The sequence below is a fragment of the Pygocentrus nattereri genome, chromosome 1, assembly GCF_015220715.1.
Source record: "Pygocentrus nattereri isolate fPygNat1 chromosome 1, fPygNat1.pri, whole genome shotgun sequence".
NCBI classification, from domain to species: Eukaryota; Metazoa; Chordata; class Actinopteri; order Characiformes; family Serrasalmidae; genus Pygocentrus; species Pygocentrus nattereri.
In genome coordinates this window covers 36,360,090-36,387,551 of record NC_051211.1, presented here as the reverse complement: position 1 = coordinate 36,387,551, position 27,462 = coordinate 36,360,090, and the positions used below count along the sequence as shown (strand labels likewise).

Below are 27,462 nucleotides of genomic sequence, written 5' to 3'. Positions count from 1 at the left end.
ACTATATTTCTTGTTTATAACAATTACACGCGGCACCAATCCGATATCAGGTATCAGTATCTGGCCGTTATCAACAGAAAACTCTGTATCTGATATCAGAGGGAAAAAAGAACAAAGCTTATCCAATCCTTTAACAAATCTATACTGAAATATCAAGATCAGCATGATAGCCTACTTTTAGATGATGTTTAAATTAGAAATACCTCATTTTTAAAGTATAGCATTTTTAAAGAAGACATACCAGGTCCATATCAGCTGATACTCAAGGTTCAGCATCAGTGTCAGAAAAGGATAGTGCTATTGTGCCCTCAATAAATAAAATATTTCCTTATTGGGATGTAATAAGGAAATCTATTCAGGCAGCAAAAGTGGTTAAAATGTCCCAAACCATGCGTCCAGTCTGATTTAATGAAAGAAACTCTTATTTATAACATACCACTCCTTCTCCAGTACAGGAGGACGGATTATAGATCAGTGGAGCAACAGCCCCAGCCAACATCATCGCCTGGAAATGAAGGCTAGAATAGAGCTGTACACAAGTTGACATTTACACAAACCAACAGGAAGTCTACAAACATCTCGCTAACCCCGACACCTCCACTCCCCCCTCTGTGTCTGCTTACACAAGCACTTGCAGGAAAATTCCACCTTATACGTTACAGCTGGAAATAAAAAGGCAGCTTGTTCTGAAGAGAAGTGCAGAAATGACTTCACTAACACCTAAACTCACTGCCTCCACTCGCTCCGCGGGCAGCTAATAAATTTAACACAACTCTGGTAGCATGTGTGGAAACTTTCAGATTTCTCCAATCCTTTTGCTTTGAGAGACCTTTTATTATTATTATTATTATTATTGTTATATTGATATTTCATTCAACATTCCATTTCACCAAAACAATCATAACACAGCCAAAACTTTACCGAATGTTTTGGCAGTGACATTTTTATTTAATGTTTGTAATTTAGATAAAATCATAATACCTTTATTAAAATACAAAAAGTTTGCTTGACTGCAGAAATACATGTTTTTGGTAATGACATTTTGTAAAGTTATACACTGATTTACAGATTTTGGACCCCTAAAAAAATGTGATCTAAATGTTCACCATGTGGCCATGAGTGACAGGGATGCAGTCTCACTTCTTGCTCTAAAATGCAGGGGTGTGGCTAAAATAAGGCTTTGGAAGTGACGTGAAAAACGAATAATAAGCCTTTCAACTTCACTTCTGAAGATAGAGACAGACAGACAGACAGAGAGAATGCAAAATAAAAAGGATGAGAGAAACAAAGAAAGAAAGAGACGAAACAAGAAAGAAAGGGAGAGAGAATTGTCCTAGAGAGAGAGAGAAAAAGAAAGAGATAAAGTGATGACAAGAGGAAGAGAAAGACAGACAGAAAGAAAGAAAGCAAGAGAGGAAGAAAGAGAAAGAGAATAGAATGACAGAGAGATAGATATAGAAGGAGAGAAAGGGAGAGACGTGGAGAGAGAGAATAGTGGGGGGGGGCAGTGAGAAATGATAGAGATAGGAGGAAAAAGATAAGAGGAGAGATAGACAAAGACAGAAAAGACAGAAAGAGAGAAAGCGAGACAGAAAGGAAGAGAGACAGAGAAGGGAGAGAGACAGAGAGAGAGATATAAGGAGGACACGAGATAGAGTAAGAGAGATGTTAGCATCACACAGGCAGAGTAGCCTTCACAGTGGATTGGTGTATGGTTTGCTGTCCGCCCACACACTCGACTGAGCCTTCAGGGGAACAACACACACAGACACGCACACACACACACATTACACACACACACACACACACACACACGCACACACATAACTCCCCATTTACACACTCTCTGCCTGACTGGACCACATTAGGGTTCTCTCTCCCTACACTATTTATAGCCCTGCATGTGCTTTTGCCATTCAGTCACTTGCACGCACACACACACACACACACACACACACACACACACACACACACACACACACACACACACACACACACACACACACACACACACACACAGACAAATAACAACATGGGCAAACATTCACCACCCTACTCTTACAATGAGCAACAGACAACAGATGCCTATTAGAATAGATCTTCAACAGGTGGTCTAGTCTTTACTGCAGAGACTAAAAGGCCTTTAAAATCAACATGAATCAGAAATCATAACACATTTTCCTTCTGTACTGTGACAAGTTACTAAGGAAATCACAGAATCAGGGAAGATCCCAGAGCAAGCTGTTTCTCTTGATGATAGGTGGGGTGCTGGGAAGGGAGGTGAAACGTGATATTACTGATTAATATAACCCACTAGTGCAAAATGATGTAATCAAAATCAGAAGTCCTTTCTGAAGGCAGGTCATGTTGAATATGACCAGAGACATGAGCTAACACAGTAAAAAAAAAATGGTCCATTTTGATCTCAGGTTGACTTTGACAACACGATTTCTCAAAACCATTGTCACATTTATTTCAACACTTAAAGGGGCACTTTGGCAAAAATGAAAAACGTAACTACTGTTACGTGCTTATTCTCTTCGTACAGTGGTGCCACATTGGGTGGTTTTTAATTTAAAAGCTAAGAAAACCCCTTTCTTATGACATATTTTGAAGCAGGGAGGACATTCGTATATTTGAAGCACGACCAACAATAAAGGCAGCAAGAAGCTTCTTTTATACAGTGATAGAAAATAAAGTAGCACACCGAAACTTCTAATTCCACATTCTGATACGTTTTACTATGATCAACATAAATGTACACACACACCAAAGGGAAAGAGCAAGAGAAAGAGCAAGATGAATTATGCCCTCTTTGTAGTAAAACATGCAGTTAGTCACTGTTCTTTAAATATTAACAAGATTCATGATATGCTCAGAAAAATGTACTGTGACATCTCACAGTAACAGTACATTATCACAATGCTTGTCCTTCATCAGTCCAAGAGTCCATCAACACACAAACAGACACACACACACAGACACACACACACACACACACACACACACACACACAACTCTCTCTGGCCAATCCTCTAATGTCTTCATGTTTAAATACACAGTTTGACAGTCTGCAGTGCACAAGACAAGATCCACATTGAAAACCCACAGACACAGACACACATATGTATCTGCCTGAAGACACACATCTGCATTAGTTCACATGCAGAACAGAAACTAACTGTACTCACAGATCAAATCGCAAGTTCTGTCTCTCTTCAAAGAAGTAGTCCAGGATGAACTTGCGCACAAACTCTGGATTGAGAGTGTTATCGATCACTTCTGTCCTGCCGAACTGAAAAAAAAAAAACACAATCACATTCAGCACAATGAAGAACAAGTGGACAATATTATCATTTAATCAATATCACTATATTCACCTTTGCAATACTGATAACACTGAAGGCTACATAATGGAAATGAGTCTCAAACCAATCACAGTGTTTTTACTGCTGGGAACGTTCTGACCAATTTCTGTGAGTGGTTTGATGAATCAATGTATTCTAATCCAACAAAAGCTAATTATTAAAAGCTCATTATTAAAAGCTAACACCCCCCTCTTTGAGAGTTCAACATCGTAAATTCATGCTATTTACCTGTTTAAAAGCAGAGGCATAAGGTTATAGGAAGTTATTATGTTTTAAACATGTTGTCATTCAAAGTAAAAGTGCTGTTAAAAGATTGTAAAAATTTGATTATTTAAAATAGGATTTGGGAAACAACTCTACTATGCGAGCAGACACTGCAGACCCATTATAGCATATGTCTGTGTCTTCACACAGATGAGCAACGAATCCCATGATATAATTTTTTATTAGATCATTCTACTAAATTGGGTCAAAATCAGAGCTGAAAACACACACTGGACTTTTAATTGACTTGGACTTTAATCTAAAATTCTTCTGCTTTGACGAATAAAATTATGATTATTTTATTACAAGAAATATTAAACATTGCAATTTGTCATTACCAGGATAGTAATAATGCCTCTAAAACCTGACCTAGTGTTTCAGTAGTGACAATTTTGCTTAATTTTAAGCATAATAATGCTAGTCGGTACATGACTTACAAACACAGCTTTGAACAGCTGTACACACACAAAATCTTAAAATCTTTCATTAAAATACTAAAAAACTTATTTGCAAAAAATATGTTTTGGTAGTGACAATTCTTAAGGCTACACAAAGACCTTTTGGACACATTTACTTCAAAACAAAGGGTCTGGGACAGACATTTGCCAATAAAAAGTAACCTTTAAATTATGTTTTTTGCATATTTATGTTATAACTTTCTAAATGAATGCCTTCGGTTTAAACAGATCATAGTACAATCCCTGTATAACTGCTGAACACGTCATTATTTCTCTGTTTAAATGAAGTCAGTAAAATTATCCCACTGATACAATCTCATCACATCTTGAGTCTGGTGTTCGCTGGCCTGTGTTTGTTCCTAATTAGCAAGGTAATTATATATTTGAGACTGATATTGCCAGTTGCTCATGGTGACTAATTGTATAATTCGCACTTCTTGCAGTGCTAGCCTTCAATGTCTAAGTCCACATTGATTTAGAGCTCATTATCATTCAACAGCTGGGAATTAGTTACTACAACATTTCCAGAAACAGTTCACACACTCAGTCACTGGCTAAGACTGTGTGTGAAGACAAATGCATAAACCTGCAATGCTCCATTCTTCTGTTTGTTTTTAAGCATCTGTCTCACGCCAATCATTACAATCGAAAACACGAACAAATGGCTCTGTATAACTTACAGCTTTCAGTTCACAGTAGGGCCCAACCAAAATAGACACAATAAAAACATTCCTTAGAAGCTCTTGTCCATGTTCATATGACTGCATCACACAATTGCTGCACATTTGTCAGGTGCACATTCGAGCTGCAAATCTCCTGATCTACCACATCTCAAAAGAGCTGTTGACTGGGGAGTACACTGATGTACACTTGTGCTGAGATGACTTATACTTTGTGCTCGAAGCAGCCATTAGAAGATGGGTAAACTGTGGGCAGGAAGGGATGCAAAGGGACAGCAACAATACTCAGGCTGCAGCATTTAAATGATGCTCAGTTGGTATAAGGTGGCCCAGTGTGTGCCAAGAAAGCACCTCCATTCGTATTACACTACATCCACCTGTGTCAAATGTCCACACAACACAGGTTGGGCCCAAGGATTCATGTTATTTATGTCAAATTCTGACCCTACTATCTCGATGTTGATGTAAAAATCAAGACCAATGTTTCTTCAACTGTTCAGTTTCAAGGAGCCTGTCCTGACAGATTCCAGCTTTCAGCTAACAGGAAAGGAACCCAACCTCTTCTGCTGCTGTAGCCCATCCACCTTAATATTCAACCTGTGTATTCTGAGATTTTCTGATCACCGCTGTTGTAAAGAGCTCTTATTTGAGTCACTAGAGCGCTCCCGTCTGCCCGTATTGTCTGATTTTGAAACTCCTGATGATTAAGCCTTAATAACGCCTCTTGAAAAAAGCCCCCAAGCCCTCAGTGTCCTGAATGATATTATTGGTTATCAGAATTTTTAGCTGCTTGAAAATCAGCATCAACGTCCATCATAGAAATTTCATGTTGGTCCACCATTTCCAGAAAGCAGATCTGCACTTTTTGGGGTGATGTAACAGGAAGACTACTATTGGTTCCCTAATAACTTATGAATTGACTGTGGGGGCATTAGGCACTTTACTTTATCTGTTATCCTGTGAGGGGAATGACCTACAGGGTCTGTTGTGTTTCAGTTGGATCTGTAATGTTGAAGCTCAATAATTTCACCCATTTCCACATGCAACTAATCAGTCATGACACATGTCATATGAAAGGGGAAGGGTAGGAAAGCTGGATGATTTGAGCCATGCTGACATTCCCTAGCACACTTATCTGACCAGGCTGTTAATAGACGTACAGCCCCTCTTAATGACTATGTGGAGAGGCTGATCTTTTTGATTAGCCAAAAAGATGAGAAAAAGAAGTGAGTGAGAAATGACTTCATGAATTATTGAGACTGTTATTTGAGAAGTAATTCAGCCTGGCATTTGCATGCATACATATTCATTCGGGTGTGTGTTGGCAGACGCCTGATGGGGCACCCCACTCACCTCTCTCCACTCCTTGTTGCCGATGCCTTGGGTGTAAAGCACACAGACTGCAGGAGGGAGAGGAGAACAGAGACAGCGTTATAAACGAGGTAAAAACAGAGAGCAGTTTAAAATGCCAGAAGACATAAAGTGCATGCGGCACATGAGACGAAGATAAAAAACGCAGCCAAGAGGTTCCGTCTTGCATGTGCTTGACCTCCTTCCTTTAATGGAGTTATAATTAGGGGTGTTTATATCCACCGTTCAAATGATAAGGTATGCATTTAGATACAAGGCTTATGACATAAAGTTTGATAGATTTTGAGTCACTACTTATCCAAGACAAGAACAACCTCTTTTCTCTCTCTCTCTCTTTTCTCTCTCTGCTACACTTTTAAAAATAATGGTGCCAAAAAGGGTTCTTTGTTGGAATGTCACAGAAGAACCACTTTTGGGTCCCTAAAGAACCTTTCAGTGTCAGTGTTTAAAGAACCTCTTTATAATGTAAAGCCTCCGCACGTGAAAGTGCTTTTCTTGGAACCATATATTCAGTTCAAGAACTACTGAGCACTGTCTGCATTTAACACTGTACTTATAAATCATATACTGTAATACATTTTTAAAAATTGGTCTTGGTGTACTCATACACTCTTAAACATAATGGTGCCAGAAAAGGCTTGTTGTGTGATGCCATAGAAGAACTTCATGGTTCCCTACAGAACCGTTCAATTGATGGTATTTTAGGGAACCTTTTTTGCAAATAAAATCTATGTAGAGCCCTTAAATAGGTATACAGCATTTACATTATGTGAAGCCTTTAAAATGTCTTTCAGAGACATGGTTTTATGGGAAAACAAATGTTTTCTTATTTTTTACAAGTGAATATTTGGTGTAAAACATTCACATCATATGGAGATTCTGTAAACTTCAAAATGTTCTTTAGGCTCACAAACCTTCCAAAAAAAAACAACAAAAAAAACAGTCCTGTACACACGGACGCCCAGAGAGGGCGTGAGGTAGTTAGAATTTTCTGTATTGTTATCTTGAGATAACAAAATAATTATCTTGTTTTCTCAAGATAAAGGTTATCTCAAAATAACGAGTAAATAATCTTGTGATTTTAAGATAGCAGTTGTTATCCTGAGAACAACTTTATTATCTTAAGATCACAAGAAAATTAACTTGTTATCTCAAGATAACAAGTTAATAAATGCCAAAACACACCACAGAACCAAGAGAAATGTGTAATGGTTTCTATGGTTCCAGAAGGGGTCTCATTAGGTTGAACAGAATTTTTGACTATGTACTGCAAATGTCGTCCAACACTAGACAGATTTCTGTACAGGGCATGATTAGTTCGATTGAAAACTCAAGGAAAAAACAGGTGTGAACAGACAAATTTGGAAGAATGCATGTATTTCAGGCAATGATTGCACATCTGATATACATTAAGCAAGTGAGCGTTAAACCTCGTGCCCCTGGATTGAAGTACGGTTCTCCCAGTATGTTAGATCAAAAGCATCTGAAGTGTCTGAGAGCAGTTTTATCTCTCACAGAGCTTTGTCCAGTGTGTAGCGGCCTGTGTGTGTCTGTGCATATGTGAGTGTACATATGTCTGATAAGGGGAAAGGGTGAAAGAAGAAAGAGAGCCAGAAGAAGCATGTAGATGGAAACAAGCCAAAGGACAACATTATTCTGTAGGTGGGACAATTTTTCCATTACAGATCCTTTCAAGACTAATCAAACACTGCACCATATTTGTTCCATTCATAAGCCATTGGTCTTATTTAACATTCACAACAGATCTTGCAATGGAAGCTCACATTACTATTCAAAAGTTTGAATCTTTGGTGTATAAAACCAATTTTGACTAGCAAGTATTAACATCTGACTTTGAACTCACAATGAAGGCAAAAACAATAGTAGTGCCACTAAGAAACAAACATAAGGGCCTCCAATTTAACGTATAGACTGATCTGGTAAAATGTGAACAACGAGGGGAATTACGGTGATTTTTCACATCTCTGCATAATTCAGTCACCGAGATGTAAAATAGTATTTTGATGTTAACTGGTTCTTTGTAGAGAAACTTACTGACTCAGGTTTCTTTACAGTGGTGGTGATAGGAAGCAGGAGTCATGATGTTTACATCGCTAATAGAGCCAGTTTATTTACTATCTAAAACCCCAGTGAAGCTACATGTGTCTTCTGGCGTTTTAGACTGTGGAATCTTGATAATGGTGGTAAATCTGAAAAATTAAGTTTCTTCTATAAAGCAATACAACACTCTATTTGTACCACTCTGCCAGGAATGCATTCAAAACTTCTTCATCGTTTTAGACCAAAACATTATCTCAAAAGTATCATAAAGGAATGTCTCAGTCATCAGGTAACATATTTGTAACTTTTTGTGTAATGTCTTTAAAAGAGAGGCACTGAACTCTCCAGATGTTTGGTTCCTATCACCACCACTGTGAACACGTCTGTAAGACTCTCTAGAACAGAGCATTTCACGTTAAACCATCACAGTCATATAATTATTCAGAGATTTTGCTAAATTGCTGGAATTTCCCTTTACATTTGGTATCAGTTTCAGCCACATTTTCATAGAAGTTGGGCCTTTGTGTAAAGTGGTCCTAATATGATACTAGTTCTTTTAACATTCATAATTAAACAGTATAATTGAGAACTAATACTAAAACATCTAGACAATTATCACCTCATATTGTAAAACTGCAGATCAATACTTGAAAAAATAAATGACGATAGACAGGTATAGTATAGTATTTAGCATGAACTTTTTATTGTCCTCAAAAGAAGTTAAAATGTTGAATAAAACATGTAAAATTTGCTAGTGGCTAGTTTATAATTATTCTATCAACACTATAATAGGTTAGAAGTTATTCTTAAACAAAATAATTACTGATGCAACAGGTGATTCCAAACTTATGAACGCTAGTGTATTTGTATCAGTCCTGGAATTGAAGGCACTGACAGCGTAATGTAGTTCTGAGCATCGGTTGTTCACTCAAACTGTTTGGATTCAAGCAGTTTCACTTCATGTAGCCGCAAAAGGTTATAAGCCAATGTAATCTGAGAAGGACAGACATTGTGCTGAGATACGCGGGCTTGCATTAGCTGCATTAGCCATGGCGGCTCTGCTGGCCAATTGAGGTCCACTAATGCTAAGAGACTGAGGACAGCAGCACTCAGCATTACAGAGGCCTAAACTCAGCACAAGTTCCTGAACTCATGAATGCATGGTTGTACGGCTGACATCAGTACAGCTCATGCTGATGGTTAACAGATTGAGGACTGGCGATGGAGAACAGTCTCTCTATCTCCAGAAAGGACACTGTATCTGTTTATGACTGGGGTGTCCAGCTCTGGTCCTGGAGGGATTAGTCCAGCCCAAGTATGATGATTAGAGCACTGGTAGAATAGATATGGTGTTCCTGCCTGTGTGGAGGATGAAAGTATTAGCCACTCTTTTATCTGAGCAGACAATAATGTTTCAAATGGTTATGGCTATATTGGTTGAAACTGCAGTCCTACAGTAATAAAGCTATTTAGACCACAGATATTTACAAGGTTTATGTTAAGATCTATTTGAACCCAAGGTATTACTGAAGTAGCAATACACTAAATACATACAAAATTATTGAATTGTCACTTATTGGGCACTTTTTTTGGGAGATTGCTGTCCCAAACTTACTCTTGTGAAAATAAAACCTTTTAAATACATTTTAAAGTGAAGGTAAAATATTAAAATTTATCACAAGAGGAATTTTTAAATAAAAAAAAAACACTTTATTCAAAAATACTATCCCACCTTTTCATGTCAATATCGAAACAGTTTTAGTTCATTATTTTAGCCACACCTCTGCGTTTTAAAGCAGGAAGTGAAGCTTCATCCCTGTCCCATGTGGCCACTTGGCGAGCTGTCAGATCCCATTGTTTTGAAGTGAAAATGTCTGAAAGTCTGAAAATCAGTGTGTAAGAAAAAAATTTCACTTTCAAAACATATTTTATGCAATTAAATAACTTTTTTGTGTTTTAATAAAAACATTACTAATTTATATCTGTATAACTGTTCAAAGCTGTGTTTGATAGTCAGGTGCTGGCTAGCGTTATGAAGTTATGCTCAAAATTAGTAAAAATCTGCAGATTTTCATCTGAAAATCAGGCCTTTTGGTCAACTGAGAAACTGGACACATCAGTCTACAGTGTCTGTGCTCTTTCTGAAATACAAGAACCCACTCTCTCTCTCTCTCTCTCTCTCTCTCTCCCTCTCTCTCTCTCTCTCTCTCTCTCTCTCTCTGTCTGTCTCACTGCTTTTATCTGTCAGAACCATTTGTTCTCCTTTCACCTCTATTCCTCTATGACAAATCCTTACTTGCTCTCCATCTTTCTCCATCCATTCCTATATTCTCTCTTATGTAATGGCAGCCTGGGTACAGAACAAGTCAACTGCCACATTTCAAGCAGAGAAACTAGGCTCCGCTCTGGTCACTGAGGTTAATTTGCCACATTTCACCCTGATCAGTGTTTGAGACCACAGCCATTAGCATCATGAATATGATATAAATATGAAGATGAGTATGAGCTCACAGAACCTGACCTGTGACATATAAGCATAAAGTCAAGCAAATGGCAGATGATCCATGAATAAGGGGGAAATGTTTTCATGTGTGCATATATGTGTGTGTGTGTGTGTGGTGGTGGGGGGGGGTATGTGCGGGGGTTGGAGTGCATGAAAATGCCACATTATTATGACTGAAGCAATATTTAATAAAAAAATATGTTTTAATCATTTGCCTAAATATAGTTGATCAATCAAGACATGCTTGGTGTCTGAATTTTGCTTCTGTAGTTTTGCACTAACTAGCGCTACAAAGCTAATGTAGCTAATAGTAATTCTAGGACAGAAGGAGTGGGACATCAAATAGATTGTAACCATTACGGCTATGTAAATAAAAGGCTTAACAAACACTCAACAAGAACTCAAATACATAGTAAAGAACTCAGATAGAAAAATGATAGATATGTTTTATATATATATATATATATATATATATATATAATTAGAATTAGAATAAATAAGTTCTACTTTAATTTCCATTATCCATTAATTATCAACTGGAGTAATTAAATGTGTTGCATGCAACTTTGTTAATGAATTCCTTTGTGTAATTGTCAAGTTGCATAGACAAGTTGCCTGCAACTCACAACATGCAACTAGGTTCAATGGAAGTTTCACCATGAAAAGCCAACTTAAAAAAATAGGTGGCACAACAGCACTTTTTCCAATATGATACTTATATTGACGACTTGAATACTGGCTGATAACCATGCTGTGTCAATATTTCACATAGCAAAAACTCCAGACACCAAACACATCTAGGCAAGCTTGAGGTTAAGAGGGCAATTGTGTAAACTAGATTTTTCAAACTATAATCAAAGAGATTATGAAACACCAGTGACAAACAAAGCAAGAATAAGAGAGCTGGACACGTACAGAAATTCATGCAATGTTACTGGAACACATGAATAAACTAGAGAGGCAGAAAAACAGACAGCTAGACAAATGGCCTGGAAGAGAAGGAAAAAAAACAGAAAGTGGACAGAAAATAGAAGACGAGCACCATGAGGCATTCTATCAAACAAAAGGCAAGCGCAAAGCACAAAACGGAGAGGCAAAAGAGTACAAGTCATGCCACAAAGAGTTTAGCCTGGGTATGAGCCCGAAGGCAGACTGCTGATGCTCCACTGCTACCCCGAACGTCTGAAACCTTTCAGCAGATTTCTGATTGGCCAAGAGAGCGAGCACTTAGTTTGGGGCAATTCCAAAAATAGTTGGCTCAGAAAACGCCACAGCTATCGCAAAGGTTATTGCTCTTTTTGAGGATGTTTGTGAAGGAAAAGTCTTTCATGAAGTGAGCTGGCCTCCTGACCTCCACTCATCACACTGATATAGAAACGTGTCTGCGAGGCCAGCTCTAGGTTTTGAAACAGGCTGCACCACACAAGCTAGTTTTCACATTGAGCTCAGTATCAAGTAACAGTATCAACTTTTACACAGTACTGTATGTGTTTACCTGTTTACCCTTTACATGTTAAGACAAAATGGGCTGTGATGTACACCTGCTAAAAATTAGAATGTAAACAGGTAAACACATACAGCTTTCCTCTTAGAGAGAGAGAGAGAGGGAGAGAGAGAGAGAGGAGAAAATCAAGCTCCAGTCTTGCTTCAGATCTGAAAAAATCCACAGGTGTTTCTGTCCATCCTTCTACTGTGAGAAGACAACTGAAAGGATGTGTAGCTGTAATGAGAAGCGCTCCGTAAGAAATGAAAAAAAGAAGAAGCAGCTGGTGTTCTCAGAATAATGGACTGGCCACCCCAGTCCAGACCTCAACATTTTTCAGTGTATTTAGAATTACTTGGATTGTGAGAAGCAGAAAATGCAACCAAATTTTAAGACTAAACTTTGGAGGTTTGGAAAAATATCACTCTAGATTTCTTTGAATTTCAAAGTAAGACTCCCAAAATGAACCTATAATAAAGGTAAAGGGTGGACACACTAAATACTGAAACATCTGATATTATATTTAGTGTAAGTTTCTGTTAAATGTATGTTTTCTACTTTTTATCTGACACTGAAAAATGAAATGGGGGAAAATTTATATATACTATAATATACTGGAGATTAAATCAAAAAGGGTGGCCTCTGGCTTTTGCACAGTACTGTAGCATAAGTTGAATGGCCTCTTGATTTCTAAAAAAAATGCCGCCATTATAAATCATAGACAGTGCACAATTACCAAACGTCTCTTGTACAATCTGCTTTTTTAATATATAATGGCCAGACCATTTGAACGAAATGGTTTTAGACTATAGGGGCAGGATAGAGCATGCATAAACTAACTCAGGCTAAAAGCTTTCTGATTAACCCATAAATCACAAAGAATAATCAGATAGTCAGACAGATGCACATAAATAATCAATTACAGATGCCTTAATGCTATAAAATGAAGCTCAGCCAAGAACAGTGCTTTCCTGTGGTTGAAGGCATAGCATATATACACTGGCTGTCAAAAGTTTGGAAATGTCTTGCGCAATAATTGGCAGTTTTCTTTTACAAACTTCTGTTAAAAGCATACTGAAACTCTTTTGGCCCAAAGGTAGTAAACATACCTGAATTACATGAAAGGTTTGAGTGCTAATGAGTGCTGACATCACAACAAGGTGTTAAAATGGTTTGTAATATTTAATACTGTGTTACTGTAAAAACAACTGGTTAGTCTTAATACATATTAGTTATTTTAAAAACAAGAAAGTAAGCCTGCCCATTTGTATTAAAAACAGCTTAAAAACGTGGTGTTCCTAGTGTAAAAGATGCTGAGCCGAGGTCATGTTTGGCCAGCTGGGCCGTAGATAGTGAACTATTCTTTATAGCACATTTTTGAGATGTAATGATCACCACTGGACATCTGGACAATGTGGTCATACTGTTTGACTAATCAAGTGCTGCACTATATTTGTTTCGCTCTTAAAAAACCTCTTGTTTGACATTAGCAACAGATTTCCAATGACAAAAGCCCAATCCCATTTCACCCCTTGCCCCTACCACTAAACCCTAATCCTCTGTCTTGTGTGTTCACGTTTAGGGGTAGGGTGTCCTGATTTTTGTTGAAATAGAGGAGTAGGGTGAAGTGTTACATGGCCCTCCGGACTAAGGCTTTTTATTTTTTATTTGATTTTCATTGTGAAAAATGATGAGAACCATTATATTATCCTAGGTTAATGTCATTTCAATGTATTATGGTCCTTTTCTTCACAACAAGTATAAAAAGTTGCCAGTAGTATGCTAGTGTCTCGGTAGCTAGTTAGGTCAATTTCTCGTTTCACCTTAAATAAGTGGAGCAGTTACATTCTGGTGCCTCAGGTGTCAAACCTGCTGTACCATTTAAGATGGAATTGGAAAACTCGAACAAGAGGCTGGCGAATAGCTGAATTCAGCTTCATATCATCAAAGAATTAGGGGTGGGTAACAATTAATAATTGTCTCATACCTCCTCTTTGAATGTATATTATGTCCTAAACTTAACTAAAGACCAAAAGCAAGGTCTCCTCTGCTATCACTGTAGTCTGGCAGGGTCGTCCACGGAGAAGTGCTAGCAGCCTGTTAATGAAGCAGTCTTTTATTCGTGGGTTGTCCCATTTCGTGGGGGAAGTTTTCTGCCTTTACCCCTTATAACGAAGTTCCAAGGGGCAATGTGAAACTCGAAAACAAGGGGTAGGGGTAAAAATAAGAAATGGAATTGATCCAAAGTCTTATTTTCACTAGCTCTGCAGCGAAAAACCTGAATAAAATATAACTTGTGTTATGACAATAACCCAATAACTATGATAAAAAAAGGACAAAACTACAGTGCTCCTATGAATATAGCATCAAACACATTCTTTGGAGTGATGCTGTAGATAAATCCCTTTGGTTCCCTAAAGAAACCTTTAATGGGTGGTTTTTAAAGAGCTGTTCTGAGGTGTGTATGTAAAGGACTTTTTTAAGGGTTAACTGTTTCAGGTCAACAATGTCGTTTGCAACATCAAAGGATGTTGTAGATAAAAGAATAATATTTAGTGGATGCTGCATGGTAGAGACGTACTTTCACCTTGCCTGGAAGAGAAGTGTTGTTCCAGCGGAAAGTCAGGAACACAGCCTCTGATTGGTCGACACTAGCGTGTATGTGGTGTTTCACTGCATGCATGGGTTAAATGCAGAGGTGAAATTTCCTCATTGTGGGATTAATAAGAGTCACGTAATCTAAAGAAGACATTTAGTGTTGGATTTGTTCATGTGTGATGATTTAATAAAGTGTCCAAAAAGTCTTGCATTTCAAGCAGAATTACAAAGCTGCTGAAAGGGACACCACCGAGTCCTCATTGAAACAGCATATGCTAGCCTATCAGGAAAAATGAAATCAATTTTCCAGCATGGAGTGTTTCCAAGACACCTCTGCCTTCTACGCTGTAGACTAGGGTTCAATCCCCCACCTGGATAAGCACCCTACACTATACCAGTAAGAGTCCTTAGGCAAGACTCCTAACACTACCTTCGCCTACCTGTGTACAATGATTAAATTGTAAGTCGCTCTGGATAAGAGCGTCAGCCAAATAAATGTAAAACGCACTTATTCTTTTATGTACCACAAGCTTTGACGTTGCATATGACATTTTTGACCTGAGAGGGTTAAAGAACTCCACATAATTAGACATTTTTAAATCAACGGAAAATGTTCCTAGAACTGTAATACTAAGTCTTTGAGGAAGTTTTATTATTAGAGCGTAAAGCTTGTGTAGAGACCACCTGGTAAAGCCAAGACAGTGAACGTGTACATGGAAAGCGTATTCTGTGAAAGATGTATGCCTACGGTGAGGAGAATGAGGGAAGAGTTATCAGCTAATAATACCCAACATCATCTTTATATGACAACCATTCTTCTTTTGCACATCCTATAATGGACCAATTCTCATATTAGAGACTACATGTTCATTTCTGTGCAAGGCAAATATTGCAATAAAGCAGCCGCCCACCGTGTTTCTATATCTGAAGCTTCACCACATGCAGATGAAGATTAGTCACTGTAGCCCAAAGCACTCTTCACACGATCAGTGTAAGAATGCACAAAGGAACTCGTGACTCACAGAGAGATTGTGTAAGGTTTGTTTATAATGAAATTCTACCTTAATAAGGGCAAAGTCAGGTGATTTTGCTATCATTTCCAGCATCAGATAATGGTAGTGTGTGGAGCTGTGTGTGTATTTGTGTGCATGAGTGTGGAGTTTTTGTTTTCATACATTCACTTTGTAGAAGAAACAGGAAACCAGGACTAACCTACAGGATCAGCAAAATGATTATGACTTGTAAAGTGCTTTTAATAAAAACTCCATATTTCATGCAAAACTTTGTTTTTGTTAGGTTTAGGATTAGGTGTGTAAAATACAGATGCTTTACAAATACAGTAAACAGATGCTTACATATTGCTGTTGTCAGAACCAAACCTCATCAAAAATGGTAACTTTACAGGAGAAGGAAAAACAATATATTTTATTTTCAATGTAAGTCAATGGGTCATTTCTGTTGGTCCGTTCATCATGAAATTTACACACAAAGTAAAAGACAACATGCCTTTCCAAATTACGTCAGAAACCGAAAAATGACAAAAATGGAGATACAAGGTTTTGTTCCGATAACAGCGATATGCATAATACATATGGGAGATATCAGATATAGATTTTTGCATATGGGACACAGTATTACATTATAGGTAGATGCTTACATATAAATAATACATATGGAACAGGATTAAAATACAGAAAACAGTGAGTCCAAACTTTTGAACAGTGACTCCAAGCTAGTGTATATAAATCATTATGCATAATATGACTTACATATAGTGTAATATGACTTACATATAGTGGAATATGACTTACACATTATTGTTACATGATATCATTTATTGATATGAAAATAATGTGTGTGTGTGCATGTATAGCAATAACATCAGTGATGAGTAGATGAGCTATGCACAGCAGGAAAACATAAAATGTGATAAATGAAGCACAATTTTGTAGCGAGCTATTTCATGGCTTTTGGTTCAACAGACACCAGGTCACCTCAGTGTGTAATCTGAAATGATAGTGCTTTAATCAGCAGCAAAAACAGAGACAGAAAGTAAATATGATCAATAAATATGATCTTACTTGGATCTGATTTGGAGAATGTGTCCCTGTCGAGCAGATTTCTGTGAAAGAAAAACAAAAAAGCAAAATTTTATTCAAAACCACATTTGCTGAGCTGCGTCATATGGACCAATTACTCATATCCTGATTAAATTGTTATATGCTAGGACTGCAGTCAATGCCTGTGATATCAAATTTATATTAAATATTTCTCATTTGTAGCTCACTGAAACAAGTGGAGAGGTTCTGTGGAAAGTCCAGATTCTAAACTTTCAATCCATTTTTTCCCATTTATGTTTGTAAGTAGAAGAGGAGACATGGAGATAAATGATGCATATTACATATATGTGAGTGGCAAAAGTATGGGAACCTTTAGGATTAGCAACTAATTTGAAGGTAATCTGAGAGTGAGTTTCACGTACTTTTGTCACTCACAGATTTGTAATATTGGATCATTTTCACCAATAAATAAATGACCAAGTCTAATACTTTTGTCTGAGTTGGTTAATTTAGTTCTCTTGATCTACTATTATGACTTACGTATTAAAATCTGATAAAGTTTTAGGAAAAATTTACGCAGAAAATTAAAAAAACGTTCAAAGTTTCAAGCACCATTCTAAGTTAATGTCCACTGTAAAAGAAAAACAAGCAAATTAATTCACATATTGATTTAAATAGAATAAAGTAGTAAAGTAGTTAATCTACTTGTTGAACTGACGAACCATTATTTTACACTGCAAAATTACACCTTACTACAAATGACACTGGGGACTTTGTATTGGTCCATTCACCATGAAGTATTCATACACTGTTAAAGACATTGACATTTTCAAACAGCATAATAATAATAATAATAATAATAATAATAATAATAATAAACACAAATATAGGCTTTGTCCTGACAGCAGCAATATATAAACACAAAAGTTACTCAGACCTTTTGCTTATTTATTAATGTTTTTATGCTATATGCAAAACTCCATTTCCCTTTTCCTCTTCAGTTGAATTCAATTCAACTGCAGTCTTCGGTGACATCAGCATCACAAAGGCCAATATCGGCGATAATGATTAACGAATGATGCATCGCGTAGCCCTTGTAAGTGAACAGGTGCAAAGGTTTGGTCTGACTGATGAAGACAAGTAGAGAGAGAGAGAGGGGGGCTGACTGTAATCATCATTAAACCCTGTCTCCTGGCCTTCACAATCTAATTACCTGAGCCTGGGAGAGAGAGAGAACAGCCATGAAACACGACATGACAGACTGAGCACACGCACACACACGCACACACGCTCCTCAGCGCTGTTATCAACACTAAGCTCCTTCCTTCCTCCTACCACACGTTCACCCCGCTCCGCCTTTTCCCTGCTCTCTCACACACACAAATATGTTGATAAGATAAAAATGCACATTTGGCAGACAGTCTCACATTCCCATGAAAAGTCCTGCAGCAGTGTGGAATAAACAGGAAGGAGGGACAGAACACAGATAGAGATAGAGCACGTTCACCCAAGAACACAGACCTCAGTGTGTGTGTGTGTGTGTGTGTGTGTGTGTGTGTGCGTGTGTGCGCGTGTGCATCAAAAATTTGGGGACAGCTTGCCTTTTTTAATCCTGCTTTCCAATGAGTCTGATGTCTGATGACTAGCATATCGTGGGTGAAAAAACACCCGAGAAGGGTTTGATTAGGGCAGTTCTGATTAGTAAAGGTATTCTATTTAATGTTATGACAGGTAAATGGCCAGTTTTGACCAGTTTTTTTTTCCCCAAGGCCCAGCAGTTAAAAACTGGCATAACTGAACAAAAACAAAACATGCACAGGATTTTTGTTTTACCAATATGGGAAAATATAGGCAGAAATACAAAAACAGGCTGCTCATCCTGTGCAATAACACCAATAAAAAGTAAATGTAAAGGCTTTTATAGAAGATCATATATAGATGTTTAGAACGCAAACACATTTTAAAATATGGACAAGTGCAGTTATTTATTATTTCATTCTTAAGACGACAGTAAATCCATTAAATACAAACCTACTTATGGCAAATGTTTTTTGATATGTGCTTCAAATATCGCTGCAACAAAAGGCTTAGGATTAGTAATAAGTCATCTTAAAATGGGTAAGACGCAGAACGTACCATGCAGATGCTGTTAACTTATAATTATCTCACAATGTTAAGGCAGCCTGCTTGCTAATTTTACTAACTTCAGGAACGGAAGTAACCTGGTTTCTAAAGTTAAAACAACATTTTTTACAGTGTACAACAATAGGTAATATGATTTTTTTTTCAAGTTTAGATAAATTCTCTTGGTCTAGTCGTGAGTGACTGGACTTTTCAAATTCTGCAAAAAAGTATAAAACAACAAGAACAGAGACAGATTTTTTTTGCACAAATCCTTATTGCTTCTGAGCAGTGCATGTATTTAAGGCAGTGGGCACCAACCCTTGTCCTGGAGATCCTGTAGAGCTTAGCTCCAACCACAATGTGCCACACCTTCTCCAGCTAATTAAGTTCTTCAGAAGTCCATGATTAGCTGGCTCAAATGCATCAGTGAGTGCGTTTACATGCACTTAATAATCTGATAACTGCAAAAAATTAGATTTTGTAAGTAGTCCGATAAACGAGTTTATATGCACTTGAGTAATCAGATAATGGGGTCTACATGAGTCAGACAGTAATGCTTTACAATCAGCCAAGAAACTCACAAAAGAAGACGTGACGTAAATGCAATATAAAACTCAATCGCTATTGCACACCATTTTGTTTTAAACATCAAGCCACTTTACCTGAAAATATGAACATACATCATCTACAAATATTGTATAGAATCTCTATAAATCTCATATAGATTATTTAAATCCTTCATTTCATCAAGCATGTGTTTCAGCCTCACTCCAAAAGGGTTTTGCTGCTGTCTCGCTGCAATGCAGCTTGTGTATTTCTGGTACCGCCATCTGTTTTCGCACAGGTGCAGACTGAGAAATCCAAAAGAAATCCGAGTAAGAGTACACACGTGCTGAGAAATCCGATGACTGAGATAAATCCAGCTCTTTTTAACAGACTTCTTGATCGTATTTCTATACCTTACTCTGATCTAAGAACTCAGAGTATGCCGTTTACATGACCATTTGAATGGTCAGATTTTTGAGTGCATGTAAACACACTCAGTGTGAGGTAATGGAAGGAATGTAATGTAGATTAGAACTAAACTCGGTGGGAAAGCAGATCTCCAGGAGGAGGGTTGGTGACCATGAGTCTAAGGTTCCACTTCACAGCAGTTCAATCTTCAAATCAGGAGACTGTGAGTTAGAATCCTGATAATGCCATCCAATCAGTTACTGTATAGCCATATTGTATATTACAGGAAGTCCTAATTACAGGACTGAAATTTTCCATCACTAGTATGGATGAGAAACACCTTTTTTTTCACAATTTCTATATTTACAGTAAAAACAGTTATTCCACATTTTTCTACTGACAACTTTGCTGCTAAACGTTTTACTGTTTTCTTTATAGGACTTTACAGTGCAGCCTTTCACTGATTCCATAATACTTTACTGAAAAAATAAGCAGGTGGTCTTTTTTGAAATACTTTTTTAATACATATAAAAACACTATGTGGCAAAAACACATAGAAATGGATGTAAATGACAATCGAGTTCTGTTGTACTGTAAGAGACAGCAGTAGGGGAACTTAAATGTCCTGCAAGTTCAACTTAACACCACTGCAGTATAAATTTTTTTTTTTATCTGGCGAACAGCCTTTTGTATATGCCGCTTGGAGGAATAAGAGTATTTTTACCTTGGGTGATTTGTTCAACAATTCTGGTTTATGTACATCTACAGCTATAAAAGAAACCATTTCTATATCCAGCACCTCTTACTTTCTGTATCTTAGACTCAGATCTACCATGAAGTCACATAGAGTACCCTGGTGTATGGATAGTCGCTTCACCCTCACAGTAACTCAAAAACGGTTAATCTTTGATCTTTGCCGGTCTAACCGCTGCTAAAAAGACTGTTATACATAACTGGCTTGATCCAAATATGCGACTGTCACAATGATGGTTATTATTCTACTATGATATTGTCTCCCTTGAGCTGACTACTGCAATGACAAACAATGCTAAACCAGCTATGACATTTGTGTAGGACGCAATTCATCAGCTCTAAAAGATTTAGTTCTAGCCTATTAGATCAAGGCCTGCAAAACTCACCCTCTACCCATTTTCTTATCTGGTGTGACAGTGTTTTTATATGTACCTGTATTGACTGTGATCTTGACTGTACATATTCATGTTGGTTTACACTGAACAGGAATGTAAGCTATATATCTTTTGACAGCCAATAAAAAGTTGATCAAAAAAATATGAACATAAATCATCTAGAAAATGAAGAATATTTAAATCCTTCATTTCATCAAGCATGTGTTCTAGTGTCACTCCAAAAGGGTTTTGCTGCCGTCTCGCTGCAATGCAGCTTGTGTATTCAGTTTTCACAGAGGCGCAGACTGAGAAATCCAAAAGAAATCCGAGTAAGAGTACACATGCGCTGAGAAATTTGATCCCTGAGCTAGAAATCCATCATATGCATCATCATCATCATCATCATCATCAAGCAAACTGCCAACTACATTAATAGGGAAAGTCAGTAAAAGTTAATTGAATAATCTGGAAAGCAAAGAAAACATGCTTATTTGTACTAAAAACATAAGAATAAGCTAAGCGCCCCAAAACTTTGGATAAGCAGTGTAGGCGTGTGATGCCTTCAGAGCCCATGTGTTAGCACATGAAGCGCTTATGCTCATAGATATTGGGATGTTTGTGGTGAAAGTGCCGTGGGAGCAGAGAGGATGACTAATGGAACAGAGAGAGAAATCTCCATCATGAGTCAGCTCCAGTCAGAGGAGCATCAATATAGAATCAACATTTACTCCACTCATCAGTACACTTCCAACACAGAATCACTGAGGATGCTGTATGAAAACTGAAGGCCTTTCATTTTAAAAGTATATTTCATATTTCAAAGGAAGGGTAGTTTTCACTTGTTTAAACCGCTTCAGATTAATCATCAGAGTAAAGCCCTAATAATCCCAGGATTATTACACGCTAAGGCTTATTTATTGACTTCATGGAATGAAATGCCCACCAGGGGGATCCTGCCCATTTAAGGGGTTAAAACAGACTTCGAACTGCTACGTCATGCATGGATTCTGTTTAACCTTCTACAAGGCTATATGACAACTCAGTTCACTGCAAAGAAATAAGAATACGTTTTATTACATGACTAGGAATGAGGGCGATACAGGAATATATTATGGACAAGCTTGTGGAGATATGCGTATGGATACAGTGATGGCTGTATTGTTATTTTTCATGGCATAAGCACAAGGAAAACAGATCTATTCAAGTCTGAGAGCATGATATTTTACAGCATTTACCTTGGGGCAAATAATAGTTATGCTTAAGCTATAAAAGTATTGGAGAGGTGGCAGGAGTACAAAAGTTCCCTAGTCAAGTAAAAGTACTCTGGTAAAAGCTTTGAGTATAAAGTATGGTTTATATTTTTTTACTCAAATAAAAGTACAAAATACATTGTCCTAAATATTCTTAAAGTAAAAACAAGAAGCACTTATTCAAGAAGCATTTCTAATTTAATTCAAACAGGATATCCTTTACTGAGTTTTAATTAGATGGACGTAACCACAATAGTAAGTGTAAATAATGGTTTCTGCTACACCTGCATCATCTACAATATGATGGATTTGAATATGTTTCAGGTTTGGGGGTCAGGACGTATTTGCGCCTTCCAGAACGTGCAGATTTGCTGCAGCAGCTTCCTTTCAATTCCATGACTTATCCATCTCATCTGCTGCCTCTCTTTTTATCGTTTTCCTGCATTCTTGCTAGATGTGGAACCAGCCAATCAATTTCAGGTTGGGTTCGGAATTATTTTACCATACATTTGTCTCGAGTCAGCCTCGGGTTTGTTTCCTGTTAAGTGATTCTTTTTTTTATATAGTAGATGTGTTAATTGATGGAATATGTCTATGTAAAATTTGCGTGTTTTCTCTCTTACATGTTCCTGCTCTTCCTCTCTCTCTAGTATAGACTATGTGTACAACAAAGCCAGTGTTGCAAACCGTCTCCCATGGACAAAATGAAATGAAAGCTTGCTAAAGTGAATTGATCTAAATTCCAAATGAGTCAGGGATGTCTTGACTGGGGAAACATTATGACCGGGTCATGTACTGGTGTACCAGTCATCGGCTCAGCAACACATTTACTGTGAATGTAGCTGTTCCCTACAGTTAATTAGCCCTACTAGGTTTGCACACTGTTGATGTCAGCAAAGTGCTGACTTGGAGGAGGTCTGTAAAGCTCAGAGCTCAGGAAAGACCCTCTGTTGACAGTGGCTGCTATTCCGGGGCTGAGGGCCTGTAGAGCTGCTGTTGAGAGGCTGTGCTGCGTCTGCGGGAGATTTAATGCGTCCTTTGGGGAAGCTGAAAGACTCCGAATCCCCCCGAACTGCAGCTCAGCTCACACAGAGCCATGAGCCATTAACACAAGATGCTTCCACATCCCATGATATCCTGAACAAATCCCTGGGACTTCGGAAACCTTTCAGTATGTATGCGTGAAGAAGTGTGTGTGTGTGTGTGTATTGTTCACTTCAGAGTAAAGCAGGGGATGTTTCGGCTAAATCAAAATTTTAAATAAAATCAAATTCTAGCAACCTTAAAAATTTTTCTCTCGCTGCAAAAGATTTAGCATTAGCTAAAACAGATGCTAACTTAGTCTAGTTGGCTATAGTAGTTGTCTCCAGCCACAATGTATTTTACGTAGTAATCTATTATTATTCCAACTAATAGCTCAGTTGGAATAGAAGACGTCCATGTATACACCTCAATTGGGATAGACTAGGCCGATTAAGGCCATTCCGAATACAATATCTTGATTGACAAGGTAGGTAATTCTGTAAATAATCTGTTAAATAGAAGAATAATAGCCCTGTAAACGCCTGTATCTGATTACATTCCCAATCAGAAAGTTTATGTATGTTCTGCGCATGTGTCACGTCATCGTGAACGTTTATAACATTCAACACGACGAGAGCAGAAACTGTCTGCAGAGGAGGCAAAGTTTATGCTTTGAACTTTAAAAGATGGCGGTGAAAGGCATCCAGCAAAACATGACGTCTTCCTCTTGCCCTTCTTTAATAAGTACATGTAAAGTATATTTTCCTGAGTTTGACATAATTTTAAAGTAATTAAAAACACAAGCGCACCAGCTGAAACCTCAGGTAAGACACTGGTGCTTATCTCACTCTGACTGGACTCACTTGATGCTTGTTGTCATGGCAACATCTACACTAAGTGGTACTCTATGTATGCGCTTAAAAAAAACAGCATGGTCAACAATTATGACAACAAATACTTGTGGCAGACCAATACAAACAGTCAAAATATGATTGTTACAGGCTTCGAAAGGCATCAGATAATAGGATGAGGTTGAGATGCCCAGTAAAAATAAAATGTACAAACTACTGCATTACAGTGTTTTCTCAGTGCCAAGTGCATGAAGTAAACTCCTTGCCCTAACCATGCCACACTGACCCACTAACTTTATAACATTCTAGAACAGCAAGAATGGAGAGAACCATGTGAACAGGGAAAATGTCCATGAAGAGAAAAGATTCTAGAACAGCAAGAATGGTGAGAAGTGTGGGAATATGGGGAGCATTCTAGAACAGCATGAAGGAAGGCAGGACATTCTAGTAGAGTTCTTCCCACTCAAACATTCTTGAAGACTGTGACTGCCGGGAGCACTCTAGAACGGTATGAATGGATAGAAACCACTCTTGAATAATATGAATGGAAGGGGGAAATTTAGAACTGTGCAAATGAAGCAGAACATTTTTCAAACACATTTCCAAAAAGGCTGGGTAAATTCTGGGTAGGAATTGGGTTTGTAGTGCAGTACAAAGTATGGAGGGAGAGCATTCTAGAACAGAATGAAAGGCAGGAGAACATTCTAGAAGAGTCTGAACAGAGGAAGAGCATTCTAGAACAGAATGAAAGGAAGGAGAACATTCTAGAAGAGTCTAAACAGAGGGAGAGCATTCTAGAACAGAATGAAAGCAAGGAGAACATTCTAGAAGAGTCTGAACAGAGGGAGAGCATTCTAGAACAGAATGAAAGGAAGGAGAACATTCTAGAAGAGTCTGAACAGAGGGAGAGCATTCTAGAACAGAAAGAAAGGAAGGAGAACATTCTAGAAGAGTCTGAACAGAGGGAGAGCATTCTAGAACAGAATGAAAGGAAGGAGAACATTCTAGTAGAGTCTGAACAGAGGAAGAGCATTCTAGAACAGAATGAAAGGCAGGAGAACATTCTAGTAGAGTCTGAACAGAGGAAGAGCATTCTAGAACAGAATGAAAGGAAGGAGAACATTCTAGAAGAGTCTGAACAGAGGGAGAGCATTCTAGAACAGAATGAAAGGAAGGAGAACATTCTAGAAGAGTCTGAACAGAGGAAGAGCATTCTAGAAAAGAATGAAAGGAAGGAGAACATTCTAGAAGAGTCTGAACAGAGGGAGAGCATTCTAGAACAGAATGAAAGGCAGGAGAACATTCTAGTAGAGTCTGAACAGAGGAAGAGCATTCTAGAACCCGCTGTTTGTTAGTGTTTGTTAGAGAGCAGCGGGCGTTAGTCTCAGCAGGCAGGGTTATATCACTGTCGCCAGCAGTTACGGGGGCCCAGGCTCTCCTGGTGCTGAGGTGTGCAGAGGGTTTCCACCTGATATGCTAATGTGAGTGACTCAGACCTGACTGAGTGTGGCACTAGAGAAGGGGCACACAGCACTTTCTATTTCAGCGGTAATTTTAAGAGGGTGAAAGAAAAATCCTCACTGGAGTAGAAACAAGGAGACTAAAGACCTTCAGGGCACACCAAAGAGAGAGAGAGCGAGAGAGACAGAGAGAGAGAGAGAAAGAGGGGGAGAATGGGAACAGAGGGGGAAGGGAGAGAGAAAGACAGAAAGGAGGATGACAGACAGATGGGGAGAGGGAGATAGGAGCAAAAGAGAGACTGAGACAGCGTGAGAAGGAGACAGAGAAATAGAGAGAAATAAAAAGAAAGAAATAGAGAGAGATGAAAAGAGAAGGACAGATAAAAACAATTCTGAGAGAGAGAGAGAGAGAGAGAGAAAGAGATGGAAAGAGAAACCACTTTATACTAAGTCACTGTAATAATTACACAGTTACACAATAATAATGTTTGCAACAACAGTGAAGCGACCTGTGATGTATTCACTGTTACAGATGGATTAAAGAAGTACAGTTTATGTGAGTACACTTGTGTATCACCTCAGTTTTCACAGGATATTATTTAATACATTTACACATGTGTTACAGGGTGCTGCTGTTTTTCCAACATTTCTGATTGTAAGAGGACATGTGCTCCACATCATTGGATCCACATCATTACACACTTTAAGATACACTTCTGTAATTATATAAGCTGTAATACTGTAATCCATCTCTAAGAGTAACCACATCACTAGTGGCCCTGTTGCTGTATGCATTATTAATGTGTAAATACACAGTTATAAGAGACACTTGTTGGTTGGTTAGTGTAGTGGGTAACACCTCTGCCTTCTACACTGTAGACTGGGGTTCAATCCCTCACCTGGGCAACCAGCCTACACTATACCAATAACAGTCCTTGGGCAAGACTCAAAAAAAAAGATCAAATTGTAAGTTACTCTGGATAAGAGCGTCCGCCAAATGCCGTAAACCCTTCAAATAACGTGGGATGCATTTGCTTGTTGACTGACTACATTTGGGGTGAGCGGGAAAGTTTACATACTTATCAACTTACTAGAAATATGGAGGTGAGTGATGGAAAATGTATAAAAAAAAAAAAATCCTCATTTCCAGAAAGTAAAAAGATGAGACTGCAGGCAAAAGCTGCGAATCTCTTGGGTAATTCCTCAGACTTGACAGCTATGAGTTTATTAAGGGTGCAAAAATAAAAAAAATGACAGTTCTGATAACTGAATTTGAGACAGTGTCTTGAAATTTAAAACTGTGTCACCAATACATCCCACAGTCTCTCCCGAGGGTCTCTCGTTTACTGCTGTTTGTGGAAACCACTGTCCACGATCAACACACAGCATCCTGGTGCTTCCTGTCGGAGTAGTGTGGGCAGAGAGGGGGCGAGGCTTATACTGTGTACACGCTCATGTTCATTTTTTTTAATAAGTCACTTCTTAATTCTATGGGTTGTGATTTTAGGGGCTTGTTTTGTAAAGGGGTGGTGAGCATTCATTTATGATCAAACATGCATCAAGTGAGGACAAATCCGGACTTGAAGGATTTCCCAAATTTGGCCTTTTTAGCCGTTTATGGCTATTTCATACTGGAATGATGACACACACAGTCAGTGTATGCGTGTTAAATTCCGTGAATCTGACACTAATAAATACAATCCAGCTATTTGCCTATTTAGGGGTCATTTTGTTTTCTTCACTTACACAGATAGCATGATGTATCATAGAGGACTGTCTTGCAATATATCAAGTGTCACAGAATTGCAGTATCATGATAACATCGTA

At 38.0% G+C, this 27,462-nt stretch overlaps 1 protein-coding gene across 3 annotated transcripts in view; it reads right to left on the bottom strand.

The window, feature by feature from the left end:
- The window catches only part of LOC108427072 (copine-8), a 176,206-nt gene that overhangs the window by 110,350 nt on the left and 38,394 nt on the right, over window positions 1-27,462 (bottom strand). For all 3 annotated transcript variants that reach the window (XM_037539968.1, XM_017697002.2, XM_017697003.2), the window contains exons 2-4: window positions 16,868-16,908; window positions 6,124-6,170; window positions 3,192-3,295 (exon numbers count right to left, since the gene is read on the bottom strand). In XM_037539968.1, coding sequence (XP_037395865.1) covers window positions 3,192-3,295; window positions 6,124-6,170; window positions 16,868-16,908 — 192 coding nt within the window. The remainder of the gene's footprint in view (window positions 1-3,191; window positions 3,296-6,123; window positions 6,171-16,867; window positions 16,909-27,462) is intronic.